At 38.7% G+C, this 15,781-nt stretch overlaps 2 protein-coding genes across 6 annotated transcripts in view; one reads left to right on the forward strand and one right to left on the reverse strand.

Annotated features, from left to right (window-relative positions):
- kcnq4 (potassium voltage-gated channel subfamily Q member 4) overlaps positions 1-10,033 on the forward strand; it is a 56,594-nt gene extending 46,561 nt beyond the window's left edge. For 3 of the 5 annotated variants that reach the window (XM_020707320.1, XM_011481230.3, XM_011481232.3), the window contains 5 exons: positions 487-716; positions 795-894; positions 4,959-5,090; positions 6,229-6,367; positions 6,474-10,033. In XM_020707320.1, the coding sequence (XP_020562979.1) occupies positions 487-716; positions 795-894; positions 4,959-5,090; positions 6,229-6,367; positions 6,474-6,677 (805 nt within the window). In that variant the 3' untranslated portion in view covers positions 6,678-10,033. The remainder of the gene's footprint in view (positions 1-486; positions 717-794; positions 895-4,958; positions 5,091-6,228; positions 6,368-6,473) is intronic. The other 2 variants (XM_011481231.3, XM_011481233.3) reach the window with 2 other exon arrangements.
- On the reverse strand, positions 9,981-13,960 carry cfap300 (cilia and flagella associated protein 300). The gene is made up of 7 exons (XM_004074196.4): positions 13,641-13,960; positions 13,474-13,555; positions 12,392-12,461; positions 12,125-12,282; positions 11,879-12,042; positions 11,740-11,806; positions 9,981-10,411 (listed from the first exon to the last, which is right to left on the reverse strand). The coding sequence occupies exons 1-7, from the start codon at positions 13,739-13,741 to the stop codon at positions 10,280-10,282; spliced, it is 774 nt and encodes a 257-aa protein (XP_004074244.1). The 5' UTR covers positions 13,742-13,960; the 3' UTR covers positions 9,981-10,279.
- Positions 13,961-15,781: the final 1,821 nt, after the last annotated feature.

A 15,781-nucleotide genomic window follows, 5' to 3' on the forward strand; every position in this document is an offset into this window, starting at 1 on the left:
GCTTTTTTTATGGAGTAAACAGACATGGCATACAGTACCTGGCTGGTTTAGCATGAGGGCTGTTTGAGGCAAAGGACCCACAGGGGTTTCTGCGGAGGAAGGTGGATCCTTTTCTTTTTTTTCTGCCATCCCAGCACTTGCTGCAAACCTAGAATCAGGTTTCAGTCTGATTTTGCTGATTCAGCAGCTAATATAGACACATAAAATAAGCCAGTCCTGAGGGCAGAAACATTTTTGAGCTATGTTGAGTGCATCTGGCCAACTGTTGTGAGTCAGAGATTGTGTTCTTCACTAAGATAAATACTGATCATCTTTGTGTGTGTGTGTGTAATTGGTGTTGCAAATTTCCAACTAGATCAGACTGACTGTCTGCCATTTCCTCAGATATCAAGATGTAGATTGATTTAAAGACCAAGGAGAGGTTGTCGTGGCGTTCAGAACAGCTCTTTTTCCGCCTGTGGCTGAGTATTTTGACCTCACTGTCAGCAGTAAAATGGGCTTTCGAGATCGGATCAGGATGAACAATTCCCGTTCCTCCCAAGCCATTCGGAATAAAGCGTCACCACTGCCGCCGGGCTCTGGCGTTCGCCGTTCCCCCAGTCAGGAAAATATCCCAGAAGCCACCAGCCCCGGGAAGGTCCAGAAGAGCTGGAGCTTCAACGACCGAACGCGCTTTCGCACCTCCCTGCGCCTCAAACCACGTCCACCCGTGGATGGTGAGCAACATAATTCTGTGGGATATTAAAAAGTAAAAAAAAGAAAAACTTGACTAGCTTTCTTCTGTTTGGTCTCAGCAGAAGGGCTTGGGGAGGACAGCGTGGAAGACAAACCATACTGTGATGTTGCCATGGATGAGGTGATTCCAGCAGTGAAGACGCTCATACGAGCCGTCAGGTGAGCTCCTGCTTTTACAAATAATAAAACAGCAGCTTAGAAAGCCAATTTTAAACCAAAAAAAAAACAATCACAGATGTGGTGATGTCACCTAAACGTACGCAAACATCTTTTTGAACTTTTCTTACTCAACTTTAACTCTAAGAGTTGGAGCAGTGCTGTAACGTAATCCAGAAAGACCTTTGTACGGCTCTGGTCAAGAGGAAGAAGGTTACTAAGACCAATGAAGCCTCCTATGGTTGGAGGTTTGCGTCAGCAGGCGCGCACGCTGCTTCTTCGCTGCACAGATTCAGCTGACGGGGAGGTAACTGAGCTCCTGCGGGCAGCCTTTGTTCTCCCATGCGACCTTGTCACACAGCAACCCTGCCTCGTTTTGCACGGTCACATTGGACAGAAGGAGAAGGTGGCCTGTAATAGGATTTACAGGTACAAACGTCAGGAGTACTGCAATTAAATATAAAAAATTTTATTTCCTTTTTTTGGAGTAATTTAAGTGAAGTAATAGCCTTTTTAACAGTATAATTTTACTCCAGACTTACAGTCCAGACTCAACCTTCTCATGTCTACACCAATCCCATGATTGTATTCTTTATGAAGACACAGTTTGGTGTACATAATTCCATTAAAAATGGTAAAACTAATTGTCAGCAGATGTGAGTTAAATCCCTCTATACCCCAGATTTTCTAGGACAGACTTGACATCATCAGAATCTTAGAAACCAGGCGTTCATCCTGTGAATTAACTGTCGCAGGATGCCAGCTGCTGACGTCCCTCAGCTCTCCTGCATCACAGCCATTTTTCCTCCTTGAGAGTCCTGCGTACGACTCCACAGACAAGCCAGGCCGTGAACCACCATTGGAGTTGTTCACTGCCCAGGTCTCTCTCCAGTAGCACCTGTTTGCTGATCTCCGCCTAACTGTTTTTCAAGCAGATAAGATGTTTCCTCTCCTGTAGAGCTAATTGAATCACCAGAAGCTCCCTGTCCCATGTTTTAGTTTATCTCTGCAGGAGTGAGCTTGCAGCGGAAGTATGCACAGGGATGGGTTTTGTTGTCAGGCGCTCTCTGGGATGAGACTCTAGAATTTCACTTCTTCCACAATGAATTGTTTTGAAGATGAACCAGAAGTAGGAGCTGTAAAATCATCTGTTCAGTTCAGAAAACACGTATCCCAGGCTAAGAACTGAGTTTGTGAAATACACACAAACTCTTTTTATTCTTCAAATTACATAGCACCAACTGTGGATTACTTTATTTTATTCCAACAATAAAATAAGACTCTCAGGGAGGCTCTGAATTACAGGTTCATGCACATGTGACATCTCCATAGAGTTTTTCATCGGTGGTGGCAGATAGAAAAAAATGACTGTGTCTTGCAAACATCTGGTTTTAGGGCCAGGCTGGTCTCCTGAGAGAACCAGATGGGATGGAAGCAGCTTATAACCACGATGTTTCAGCACATCCACCTCATCGTTTCTTAGTAATGTGATGCTGTTTGTGTGGTTTCGCATAGAAATAGCTGTCGTGTTTTTCCTAAAAGCCGCATAGGAAGACTTTTGTTCTTTTAGTAGTGTCTTTGCAGCATTTTGCTTTTTTAAAAACACAAATCATGCAGGCAAAACTGTGAAGGACATGTCATTTTTTATTCTTTAAAACTGTGCATTCCGTTGCATTTTTTTGCCCAAATGAAGAAGAAGAAAAAAGACGTTTACAGTTTCAGCGTTGCAGCATAATATATTACTGTATGACAATGTGATGCCACTGATAGAACATTATACGATCTCGTCGGAGTTGCGCTTGACTCAGCACACAGCTCTGACCTCAGCTGCTCCACGCCGCAGACAATAGGAGCAGGGGAGTTCCTATAGATAGAGCAGGTGTGTAAACAGCAGGTGTTTTCAGTGTTTTAACACACACACACACACATGCGTGCAGCGTCTCAGCACGCCTCATGATGGATGTCAGTGAAACACAGAAAGCCTTTAGTGCTGAGGCTTCATTTTTGGGCCCGTATGGTTTATCAGTGTCGCGCTGCTGAAATAAATGTTTTTGCTTGCAGGTATTGGAAAAGAAAAAAACAAAAGAAAGAAAGTTGCCTTTATTTCGAACCACACGGATGAAGCCCCGTTTAACAAAAAGACGTAAATATGCATCTGTAGATTTCAGCAGCAATGTTTCCAAAAATATGTGTGTCGGTCTTGTAATGATGTGTCATACTTCAGGTGATTCCTCATCCCTGGCTTTCCTTTGTCAGCAAAACAGTCATTTCTAATTCACAGATGAAGCCCTGCCATTGGACACCACCACCATTGATGCACCTTTGCAGAATTGCAGAAATATTTGCACCGCCTTAGCAAATACTTTGTGCTCAGGTGACATTTCCCGAGCCTACTATCATTGCTGCAACCCCCCCTCACACACGTCTTAACTTCCGAGAATTGGGATAGAACAATATCTGTCAGTGAGCTGTGCCAACTTCCCCTGCACACTGAGTGGAGGTTGTGGAGGAGGCGAGGTGCTCAGTCCTGAGTCTGTGTTATTAAAGTCATTTCAGTGACCTGGGATGAGAGTCAGCATTTTCAAGAAAGCCCTGGAGAATTCCAGTCTTAAGCCATCCCCCCTCGGTTCTCTTTCAACCTTTTCTTTAGCCCACACCTGAGACCCACCCTGGCAAAAAAATCTGCATCCACCTGCAAAACGAGAAAAGACCGCCTGCAAAAATACCCCGAGCACGAAAGTCATCAAGAAACAGTGCTGCGTGAGGGGAAGCAGTGCTCTGACAGCCACTACCAGCTGTGGAGCAACTCCTCCTCCTTACCCTGTTAGGATGAGATTTTTTTTTCTTTCTCACGACTTTAGGCCTATTTTGAGATCATTTTATTTAAATTTTGTGCTCAGGTTATTGTTGCACAATCTTTCCCTCCCCTTTTATTTTTAACTGTTAATTGTCCACGATTAGAAGTTTTTGTTTTTGCCACATCTGCCTCTATTTTCTGGATCCAAATCCTCCAAAACGACCAAAACAAAACACGTATTCTTCTTCCTCCCACACTACTTCTTCTCTTCTATCTTTTTTATCATTCTTGTGCTCCAGCTTAAGTAAATGGTAAGCACCAAACCGAGCAGCAACACAAACCCTTTTCTTGCAAGTGTTGTGTGAAATGTTTTGAATAGTTTGTGGTCACACAATGCTGTTCTGCATAATCACTGGCTGAATGTTTGGTGTTGGGTTTGGAGCTTCTGGGGCTTTGTGACAAGCATTTTACAAGTCTGCAAAAACCTGATGAACGTGCCTCCTCGCTCGTCTTACAGCCTTGTTTCTCTACAGATTTCCAGCTCCAGTCCTGTCTGCTGTGTTTCTCGGAACGCAGAGAGTCAGCTCCTTTTTGCTGATAATAAAAATGAATTGAATCGGCTCATTTTCTGCATGTGAACCCACATTTACAGTGATTTCTTGGCAGCACAGCTCAGAGAAAGCTGTTTTGCCTGCATTTGATGCTTGGGGTCTGTTATCAGAACAGAGCATTGAGCATCCGTGGTGCTAAAGGTCTCAAGCAAACATCCTGGTAGCTGCTCTGGCAAAGTTCTTTTGCGCAGTACAGCAGTGCTGGGTCAACAATCCTCCCAGATTCGGGGGTGCGGCCGGTGATCATGAGCTGTAGTCCACCGGCCGGGTTCCAAACATGGCTGTCACGCTGATAAAGGAGCGGAAAGGGGCGATAGAATAAAGGGCTGTGCATGTTATTCTATCCGAGGGAATGGGCTAATTGCTGAAACAGCAAACGCTGATAAGAAAATGTCTGGTTGGGGCTCTCATCATCTCCACGTATCCACACGGTTTGTGAAGGCTCCCCTTTATGGGCCTGTAAGTGAATGATGAGGTCACGCTGACTTTAATTAATTTTCTGTTTCTCTCAGCCGCATCATTTGATAGCCTGCAGCTGCAGCATTGCTGCAAAGGTTTATTATTGTTTCCCATGAGTCTGTGTGCAGTTTGAAGCCCTTCAGACCTGTCTGGTGGAGTGATAACAGCCAGGCTGTTGTGCTTTTTTTGTGTGTGTGCAGGATCTTAAAGTTCCTCGTGGCTAAGAGGAAGTTTAAGGAGACCCTGCGTCCTTATGATGTTAAAGATGTCATTGAGCAGTACTCTGCAGGACACCTGGACATGCTGGGCCGCATCAAGAGCTTGCAGATGAGGTAGGCTGCACACAGATAACACATTTAGAGAAATCAAATCACCAATATTCCTTTCTTCATGGACTACAGCAAACAAATTAGTATGTTTTATTTTTAAAGCAAAATAAACTGAGATATGAGGCTGCAACATTCAATGACAATAACACAATCTTGCTGTACAGGTTATAAAGAAAACTACGGATCAGTTTAGCAAAAGTACATAAAAGTTAAGTTTTCATTCTCTGCGGGATAAGAAAAAACGTTCAAAATCTTCTTTATAAATAAACAATTCATTGAAAACGATGGTTTCATAATTTAATTAAAATAAAAGAAATCTATTTAACGCAATTACAAAATCAGAATTTTCCTTTTTTGTTGCACAGCAAACAAATGTTTTTACTTATGTCAGTTTACTTTTTAATTTTTCAAATTTTTAATTAAATATATAAAAAGTTTCAAAATTACATTTTCAGAATTGAGGAACAAGACCTAAAAGTTCTTTAAAAGGTTGATATCAGCTAAACCAAACGGTACAGTGTGTACAGTAAAGCAGTTACATTTAAAGTTGACATTTTTATGGTCATTTGTTTAAGTAAAAGTTAAAAATCGAAGAGTTTTACTGAATAAGCTCTCAGGATCACACATCAGCAGCTTTGACCATTTCTATTTTTGTCTATTTCTTTTTAACTTCCACACATAAAAAAAAGAACAAGATTAATTAAAATAGTAGTTTTCCAATATTCCTAGAGTTAAATAAAATTTTAATACTATTAGTAAAACAATCAACCGTAACAAAAATGTAAAGGAAGGCTAGCTTTAAGAAGTTAGGTAATGAGGGCCTTCAACCAAAGCAAATATACTTAATTTATTTATATTTAAGACATTTAACATAAATGACCTGACACAGAGCATCAATGGGGGATCTTTTTGTGTAGAGTTTGCATGTTCTCTCCGTGCATGCGTGGGTTTTCCCCCGGAGACTTCAGCTTCCTCCCACCGTTCAAACACATGCTTCATAAGTTAACTTGTTACAGTAAATTGTCTCTAGGTGTGAATGTGTCCCCAATCCCAATTCCTGTTTCCTGAAAGATTGCATGATTGGCAGGAAGTGGAAGAGATTTTAAACTTTTTCCCGGATGAATGTGTGTTTTTCTAAAAGGGTGGATCTGATAATTGGGCGAGGGCCTGTTCAACCTGATAAAAAAACACGCCCCGAAAAGGGAGAGAAGACCCCACCTGATTTGGATCCACTGGATGAGCTGAGCATGATGGGACGTGTCGTGAAGGTGGAGAAACAGGTGAGGAAACATGAGGTTTGATTTGTAAGGCATTTGTTTATCATTTTTTGGATAAGTTCTTTGCCCGCTGAGACCTCTCAAGCCCAGTCTGTGTACATCTGTTCAGGTGCAGTCCATAGAGGGCAAGCTGGACCTTCTGCTCAGTTTTTACTCGCAGTGCATAAAGAAAGGCTCGTCCCACGTCACCCTGTCCTCCCTGCTGGACCCCGACTTGACATCAGACTACCACAGCCCCACGGACCACAGGGACCTCTTCCCCTCTGCCAACACGCTCAACATCTCCCGCTCGGAAAGCGACAACTTGGAATGACACAGGCATGAACCCCTTTAGAGTCAGAAGCCCAGCCTTGCTGTCCACTCCTCCTTTTATGCCTGGTCCCTGTCTTTTTCCCGATATGGACTGAAGATGGCTCCACCTCATGCCTCTCAGCTCAATGAGGTAGAAAACATCTAACGCTCAACTCCCGAACCCTTCATGTACTTTAAACCAGCAGATAATCAGACTATGCAAAGAGGCTTTCCAGATTTTTGCTGGGATTTTTTCTTTCACCTCCATAAACTTATTTTTTTTCTCTTTTGGCCATTGGAATTAACTTTTCCAATGCTTGTCCAGACATTTGGAATTTCCTTTTGACAAACTAATCAGTAAAAAAGTGGCACCACCCCCCAGGAGTGACCTGAATTAGCCCCAACAGTCCCACCCAAACAAGGAGATTTTTTTTGTTTTGTTTTAAATCCTGCTTCAAAAAGCCTAATGTGTCACATGAAAGCAGATTGGAAGGATTGGGTCGTACACACCGACTCCTGCGTACCTTATTTTGTTGCTGGTTTTTACATCCCCCCCCCAGGAGTCTTCAACAAGCCCACTTGCAAAAAGAGAACCACATTGTTCTCCGGTTGGCTGGCTTCCATTTGAGGATTGTTCCGAGTTGATGAGGATTTATTAGAGCCACGGTGTTCTTTCATGGGTCTAAAATCCCTCTTGGAGAACTTTTGGGAGGTTGCCGTGCTGCTCCGAGCATCTCGGTGACCTGAATTAATCGAGCGCAGTCTTTGCGATGTCTTGCAGCCCTGCCATGCATGCTCAGCGCAGATTCTTCATCAGACATGCACAACTTATTCAAGTCTTTTAACTTTCCCGGAGGCGGGTTTACGTTTTTTTTTAGGCAGGAAGTGACACGCCTCTTAAAGACACAGGTGCTTCCTCCTCGAAAAGGCCGGTTTGGTGCCATTTTAAGCACAAAGCCGACGGTTTTACTGCATGAACTTTGAGTGTTGGAATGCACCGCTCTAAACAGGTGGAATTCACTTTCTAAGAGTCTGCAGTTGCTGACTCTCTTCTTAGGGATTCCTCCTCTCCTCTTGAATGTTGGACAAACTGGAGGGTGCACACATGCAGACACACACTCCTGTATTTAACATTTTTAGCACTTTGTGCTTCTAGTTTTGCTCTGGTTGTGCTGAAATCTTTACTTACATTTTATTTATTTTGTAGGATTTTGGCTAGATGTCAGCGAGATTTCACACATATGATGTTAAGGATGAGTTAAATCATGGACGATGAAGCTGATCGGGGCTGCAAAGCATGATTTTTATTCATTCGACTCTCAGCGTCTGATGCCAGCTTCAGCTGAGAAAACCTCCATCACTCTTTTTGGTCAGGGAGAATCTTTCTGTCCGAGTCAAGCCAGTTGACTTAGGCGCTATTTTTTCTATTTAAGCGGGCATTAAAGCAGAGAATGTAAGCGTTTAGATCTTTTTAAAGGGTTTGGACACTATTGCCGTTGATTGCTTCATCTTTAGGCAGGCTCATTAGATGGATTGTTTTAGACGAATCCGATTTGGTATTTACTCTTCTCCCATGAACCTTGAGATTTACTGTAGTAAGATCAGTGTACTGCATGTTTTCTTTTTTCCTCATGAAAATTTTAGCAAAACACGTAATGATGCCTCGTGTACATTAAGCCAAGACACGAAAGCGAATGACCTGTGCCTTCTTTGCTCTAGATTTCCATCTTAAACAATAATCCTGATTGGATTTCATATAAAGAAAATGAAAAAAATAATGTCTTTTTTCTTGTTTGATAAGCCTGTTAGGGCCGGTTTATACTTCATAGCGATCGTCCGTCGCATCAATCCCATTGCATTCATACTGCAATCGCGCGGTTTACGTTTTACGATTTTGGTTGCAACTTTCCGTGATAGCTGCAACAAACTCTGAGTAGCGTTTATACTTTTCAAGCCTGATGACGCCAATATGTCCAGCGTTTCGGTGATTTGACATTTTATTTAAATTATTTTATTTATAAATGTTTGTTTTTTTCACACATAAACCTTGCTTTTTATGTGCATTTTTGTGTGTAAAGATGCTTACATCAATATTAATAGGTTTATGGTAAATTAATGGTGCAGCCAAGACAAGAAAGGTGCTGCATCAGGTTTTTCTTTGTATTTTTAAAGTCTCAACATGCAAAATAATTATACTTCTTTTTAAAAACAAGTTAGATTTGAAAAGTTTTGCCGCCTGCTCCCCATCTTAATGAAATACAGCTAAAGTCATAGTTGCATTAGAAAGTAAATATGCAGAGAAAATGTTGTTTTTCCCCCCAAACTAAGTCAGAATGAAATGATGTCTAACCCCTAGAGTCTGTGGAGTTTGCTCCGCCATGGCATCTTTTCATAAATAAATTCAGGTTAAATGGCGCGATATGCACACAACTCTATTATGGGCATATAATCCCAATCGCAGAGCATGTCATCAACGTGTGTCACATTTTGCAGCTAATTCATACGATTACGATTGATGGCCTTGCAACCAAGCTTTACAAATCGCTATGAAGTATGAACCGGCCCTGACTTGATTAAAGAAACACCATTTTAATTCTAGTAAATTTAGCGTCTTCCGTTTTCCGACAAAACTGTATGTTCGTACACCACCATACTTCCTCACTTGCATCCTCCCATCCTGTCGTATGTGGAGAACAAAGGCGCAGACTCTCTCTTTTATGGCAAGCAAAAGATATCGTACCTCACAGGGAAAAACAGAATAAACAACAGCATTTTAGCCATCAAAAATGCAGTTTTTTAACGAATGTTTTAAAATTGACACATAATTTACACCGTCTTGTGTTGTTTATGGCAGTTTTCCTGGTGATTTATGATACAATTTGCTTGCCATACTCTGCAGCCATGCTCACATGTCGCTTAGATCAAAACAGCTTCAACACAACTACCTCTGAGGCCACGGGGGGGGGCAACTACCTTTAAGAAACTCTAGTTTAGTGATTGTCCAACGGACTGAATGCTATGCATGCCTCAATCTGCACGCTCTCTTCTCTCATGACCACCCTATCCATCTTTTGACTAATTGCTGCCATTCGACATTCCAGCTCATAGCTCTTTAGCTGCTCTCCTAGGAGTTAGAAGTGTTGTTACAATGAAACAGGAACTGATCGAGCAATAAAACAAGATGCTTACTCAACTCTTAAGTCTTCCAATCGATGAGACGGTGAGAATAAAACACCACGCTGGTGTTTTTTTGTTGTTTTTTTTTTTAAATCAATCCTACATTTGATCTATGAAAGAAGTCCACAGAGGTATTTCTGACAGTAGCTCACGACTAAATTATTAATTTATTTGTTTCAATAAAGTTATTTCGACTGTAAATGCTGCATTGTGTTGTTTGTTGACTGTGGCTTGTTGCCAAAGAAACTAGCTATTATGTGCAGAATTACACTTGACTTCTGTTCTTTCTAAAAACACATGACTGGAGCTAATTCAATTAAAACTTTCTAAACTGACTTTTAAAAGAAAAATAGAAATTTTGACCCTTTCTGTAACCCAACTGAATTGTTTTTAGCTGCTCACATCAGAATCATTTTCCATTTCTCCATGAAGCAACAGGACAATTCCTTAAAACGTGAAGTTTCCTATTCCGTAGAAGTGGCAGAACAAAGTGACGTGTCGTTTCTGAGGGTCGACGATCATGTAAGCAAATGTTTGATCCTCCTCTGGCGTTGCAGGGAAACATCGACCAGACTCATCCTGCAGAGGAGAAATGGATCCTTCCAGTTTAATCTGAATACTTTGTTTAAAATACACATTTCAAAATGTCACATTTAAGCTATTATTTAAAAAAAAGAAGTTTAGAAAAAAAAAATGTTGAGGTCAAGTGAAGAAAAATGCCTCCAATTCTTTCTGGAAATGCGTCTGCATGTACTTGAATCATCAGAAGGGAGATCCTGCTGGTTGTGTTAAATACACAGCTAAAATCCCTTACTCAACGTTTTTTGTTGTTGGATGCATTAGTGCTTTGACATTACAACACCACTAATGTGCACTTGGGCCTAATGCACCTCTGCTGCTCAAGGATACCCACAGGTTTTGGAGCAGCGTTTGCTGCCATCCAGAGGAAGCCTTCTTTAGGGAACGCCCTGCGTAGCAGCAGTAAACACTTTCTGTCCTGAATTACCGTCCCAAAAAAAATAAAGTTTTCAAAACCCTTAAAAACACGACAAAATGTCAAAATTTGAGAAGAAATATCAAAATAAAAGCCTCTCAAAAAACACTGAAAAGACAAATATATTTTTAAAAACATTGACAATATTTTTGAGCACCTATTAGAAGTTTCTCTCATCATTTACTGGCTTTAATTCTGTAAGTAAGTTATTAGAAGACAGTAGAGGTACATAAAAAGATCTTTATTAAAAGGGTCAGGACATGTTAAAGAAATAAACCCCAATATGCAAAAACACTCACACATAATCTTCAAACTTTTAAGAATTAAACTGAATAAATAAAAAGTATTTTAATTGTTGAAAATAAAGTGCAATGTATTTGCAAAACTTAATAATACTTCATAAAATATTTTTAGAAACTAATATTTAAAACAAAAATATATTATTTAGAAATAATTGTGGCTGTTAACTAAGTAAACGATGAATAGATTACCGTACGCAATAAAATACATTTATAATTAAGGCCTTTTTTTTAAATGAATTCAAAGTTTGATTTTAGTGACGTATAGTGGTTAAAGGGGGGGGGGGGCAGCATGCAATCTATGGTGATCATTACAACTTGTGAATAGCATAAATCAAAAAAGTAGTCTTTCAGCATGTTGGAGTGAAAGTGGAGCGATTCGGTGAATGCATTGAGGTTTGAGTGCCTATGATATGATTTTTTTCTTTAAGTTTTGGGGTTTGTCTTGGTTTGATTTTTGTTGAATTGGGCAAGATTGATGTTGTGGTTTGGCCTGATATAGTTAAATCTGGCAACTTTATTTATAAAAAGTAGATGTTCATGCAGTTATTTTTCTTATTCTATATAAAAAAAACAAAAACAAAGTACAAACGGACAAAGAAGCAGTCACTTACATAGACCCACACTCTGAAGACTTTGGAGACAACACTGATCTTCTTTGTCTCCGGATCTTTCTGCACACTGAAATAGGGACACATTTTTTTTAACCAGGGTTGAATTCTGGGGTCGAAGAAAACCGGGCTCTTGGTTTACCTGATCAGGTCTCTGTATATCTTCTTTGTGGTTCTTATGTAAGGATCAACGGAGTCCTCGTATTGACAAAGCTCTCCTCCCAGACAGAGGTGTTTGAAGAGGCAAAAGAGAAACTCTGCTCTGTCCTCACGTCCAACTACACAGAATTCTTTTTCCTTTAACATCTGGAGGAAGAAATCGAGTCCTGAGCTCACTTTTTTTTTTTTTTTTTTTTTGCACCACACAGACATGAGGAGACAGAGTCACCTGTCGGAGTTTATCATAGTCCTGGTGAACCTCGTGGAGGCATTTCACCACGAGTCCCGATGGCCTCAGGATGCCACAAGTGTAGAGCGGATCAAACAGATCTGTGGAGACCCTGGAACATGGCACGGGCTCCACATGCACAGATACCACAGGTTTATCTACAATACACAAGTTCAACTAAGTGAGCTGAACAGTTGAGCCTGTGAGCATCAAGCAGCAGATGGACTAGATGTTCTACGGAGAGGCTTTCTTAGGGATGCAGCGTACCAAGAGGTACCCAAACTCCAGACACCAAGTGTTTCAGACCGAAAACCACCACCGGATCCTTGAAAAAGTCCTGTTGGAGAAACAGTTCTGGTATTTTTAACAAGGAAAACACACACAAAAATTAATAATATTGTGACGGCCATCAACAAAATGTCATTCTGAAAACAAGTAAAAGAATATAAAATATCAAATAGTTTTCCACTGATGTTAATGAAAAAAATTGCCAATTGAACCAGTAGAATTTGTCTTGGAAAGTTTTTTTTTTTTTTTTTTTTTTTTAATAAATTGTGTTTATACTCTTTCCAACAAAAATAACATATTTTAAGTGCTACAACTAGCCTTACTGCTAAATTATAAGCATCTTAAAATCTAGAATTAGTAATTTAAAGACTAAAATTGTCCCAGAGTTCTTAGTAAAATAAAACTTTCCAGTATCATTAACTCAAGCAAGTCTATTTCTTAGAACCGGTCTGAAACATAAAATATAAGATGTTTTTCACATGTTATAAATGAAAAAAATCTTCCAATAAAACCAGTATGATTAGTCTTGGAATGATTTTTTTTTTTTTTTATAAATTGTGATGTCTCGCACATTTGGGACAAAATACTATTTAAAAATTAGCAAAAGCTATTTACATTTTTCTCTGGTAATTTGAAGTATGTCTTAAAATTGGTGTGTATTGTTAAAAAAAGGAGTTAATATCTTTAAAAGTGTACACTTTTCTCCAATTATATCCTTTTTTAAGCACAACCAACTATCGCTATTTCTAAACTATAATTATCTTTTTCCTAAAACATAACCACTCACTCTTCCCAAAGGAAATTTCCGTTTAAAATATTATGTAAAGTTAAAACAAATGTGTTCTTAGAAACATTGCTTAAAATAAAAAGTTTTTTAATCAAATGACTAAACAAAATATTTATGCTTCATTATCTTAATAACAATTTTTACATCTTAGTTTTGTCTTATATGAAACTAGAAAATAATAGATATATTTTGTAGTTTAATATTTTACACGAATTAAAAATTACTTCCGGTTATCTAAAATGTTCCAAAACTATATTGGTGGAATCAGATTTACCAGAGCAAACTTTTCACTGTTGTAATGCAGGAAATTATGGTCGAAACTGAAGGTCTGGGCTGAAATCCTGCCGAGCATGGACCTGAACCAAAACAAAAACACATTCATTAGAAACAGTTAATTAGGCTGGTGCGCTAAAGCTCATTTACGCTGCCCACTCGCGTCACCATTTCATTAACAGCGCCAGTGTTTCTTTGTCCTGTAGAAATGAAAACTTTTTAGCAGGAAGAGGATTAAAATAAAACTTGCACTCCGATATTTCTGCCATTTTCACACTAGCTGGAATTTTTATGAGTAAAAAACAAAAAACGGAGAGTGCTGGGTCTCGCTAAAAATGACACACTCAGTTGAGGAAACCCAGCTGACCAATCAGAGACGGGTTTGGTAAACAGGAACCAATGAGCGTTCAGTTTGGTTCAAGGATTCTGGTTCAACAAAGTTTAAACCGAGTGAGATATCTTCTCTTTTTTCACAGCACGGACTCGTTACCGTGGAAACGGCCAAACGTTGGCGACGTCGAAACTAGAACTTTCTGCATTGGTGCGTTTATGTTTGTGTTCAATACTGTTTTTTTTTCACAACATATTTTTGTATTTATTATAAGCATCTCTTGAAAGTTGAGGATGAATTAACGCTGACCAGGAAAAGTTCTTTTTTTTTCTGCAGCCACACGAGGGCAGTATTGTCCCATTTAGTTTTTCACCACACAATCTCTGATGTCACTGTAGTTCAAAATGGCCGTGAAAGCGGGATGAATTTTCAATTTTAACTCATGGAACAGATGTACGTTTTGAGTTGCACTATAAATTTTTCCTAAATTGGAAGCATTGTTGTTAAATAATGTCAAGAAATGAACACAACAAAAAGCCAAATAAACCAGGAGTCAGCAGAATAGCTGAATTCATGAGATTGTGAATTGGACAAACCTGCAAGCTTGTAAGTTGTTGAAATTATGTATTTTATGAATTTTGTGACTATACCAACTATGCAATAGTTAGTGACAGTATGCAGGCTTAGGAACTGTGACTTTTGCCTTAATTTTCCTCATATAGGAGTGGTCAATTAGGACATTTTCCAAACATAAAATGTTTAATACACAAAATCAAGATTTAACAATCATGTTTTAGATTTGATATTTTTATAATTCAACTTTAACAATTTAATTTATAAGTTACATTCAGCTAAATATAGACTGACAATATATTCTTATATTTAATTTGGGCTAGGCCTGTACACATTTTTATGTCAGTATTTTATTCGTTTAAAGATGTTCAGTTTTATTATAAATTTAGATCTGCACTAATCACCTTTTTAAATTTTAATGTAGCATTTAAATCTACTCTGCATTTAGATTTGTTTTTAGGTTTGGCATTTAAATTTAGAATTTAATTTTTGCATTGTAATTTAAATTGATATAAAGTTTACCGTATTTTCCGGACTATAAGTCGCACTTTTTTTCATAGTTTGGCAAGGGGTGCGACTTATACTCCGCAGCGACTTATATTAGAAATAAATTGAAATAAATACATTGTTAACCTTCCTGTTATGTTCATTTGTGAGGAACAGAGATGAACATCCTGTGTCAATTTGATGTATGAGGTATGTTAAGTGTTAAGAGTATGTTAAGTGACTCAGAGAATCAGCAAACTTTTTTTTACAGTAAGACCTTGAAGGCTAACAACATAATATTCTATTTTCCAATGATTTCATAGATTCAGAAATGCAATAAAAGTGAAAACTGTTTCTACAAATACAGGATGAAAACAGAGTATTAGTTGGCCAATGATGCTTCATGAAAAGAATAAATAAATAAGTTTGAGAAAAAATTACTGTGAAATTATTAGATAAACAGTCTGCTATGATTGAGTCATATAAGGTTGTGAAAGTTAAAATGGGACTTATAGTCCAGTGCGACTTATCTGTGGTTTTTTCTACTTTATAATGCATTTTTGGGCCGGTGCGACTTATAGTCCGGAAAATATATATATATATATATATATATATATATATATATATATATATATATATATATATATATATATATATATATATATATATATATATATATTTATTTATTTATTTATCAGTATTATTGCTACCATATTTCATATTTTTTAGCTTGTATAAACACGCAGATCATAAAATGGTGATTAAAACAAAGACTTGCACATTGAGAGAATAGTTGCTTTCTTGCTGCAGTTTTGAAAAACACAAGACTCCTACCTGGTGCAGTTAAGGCAGCTTGAATAATTTAGGGATGTGAAGATGGTAGAGCCTTTGTTTCCACACAAGCAACCACATTTCACGC

This window comes from Oryzias latipes, chromosome 11, assembly GCF_002234675.1.
Source record: "Oryzias latipes chromosome 11, ASM223467v1".
In the NCBI taxonomy this organism is placed as follows: Eukaryota; Metazoa; Chordata; class Actinopteri; order Beloniformes; family Adrianichthyidae; genus Oryzias; species Oryzias latipes.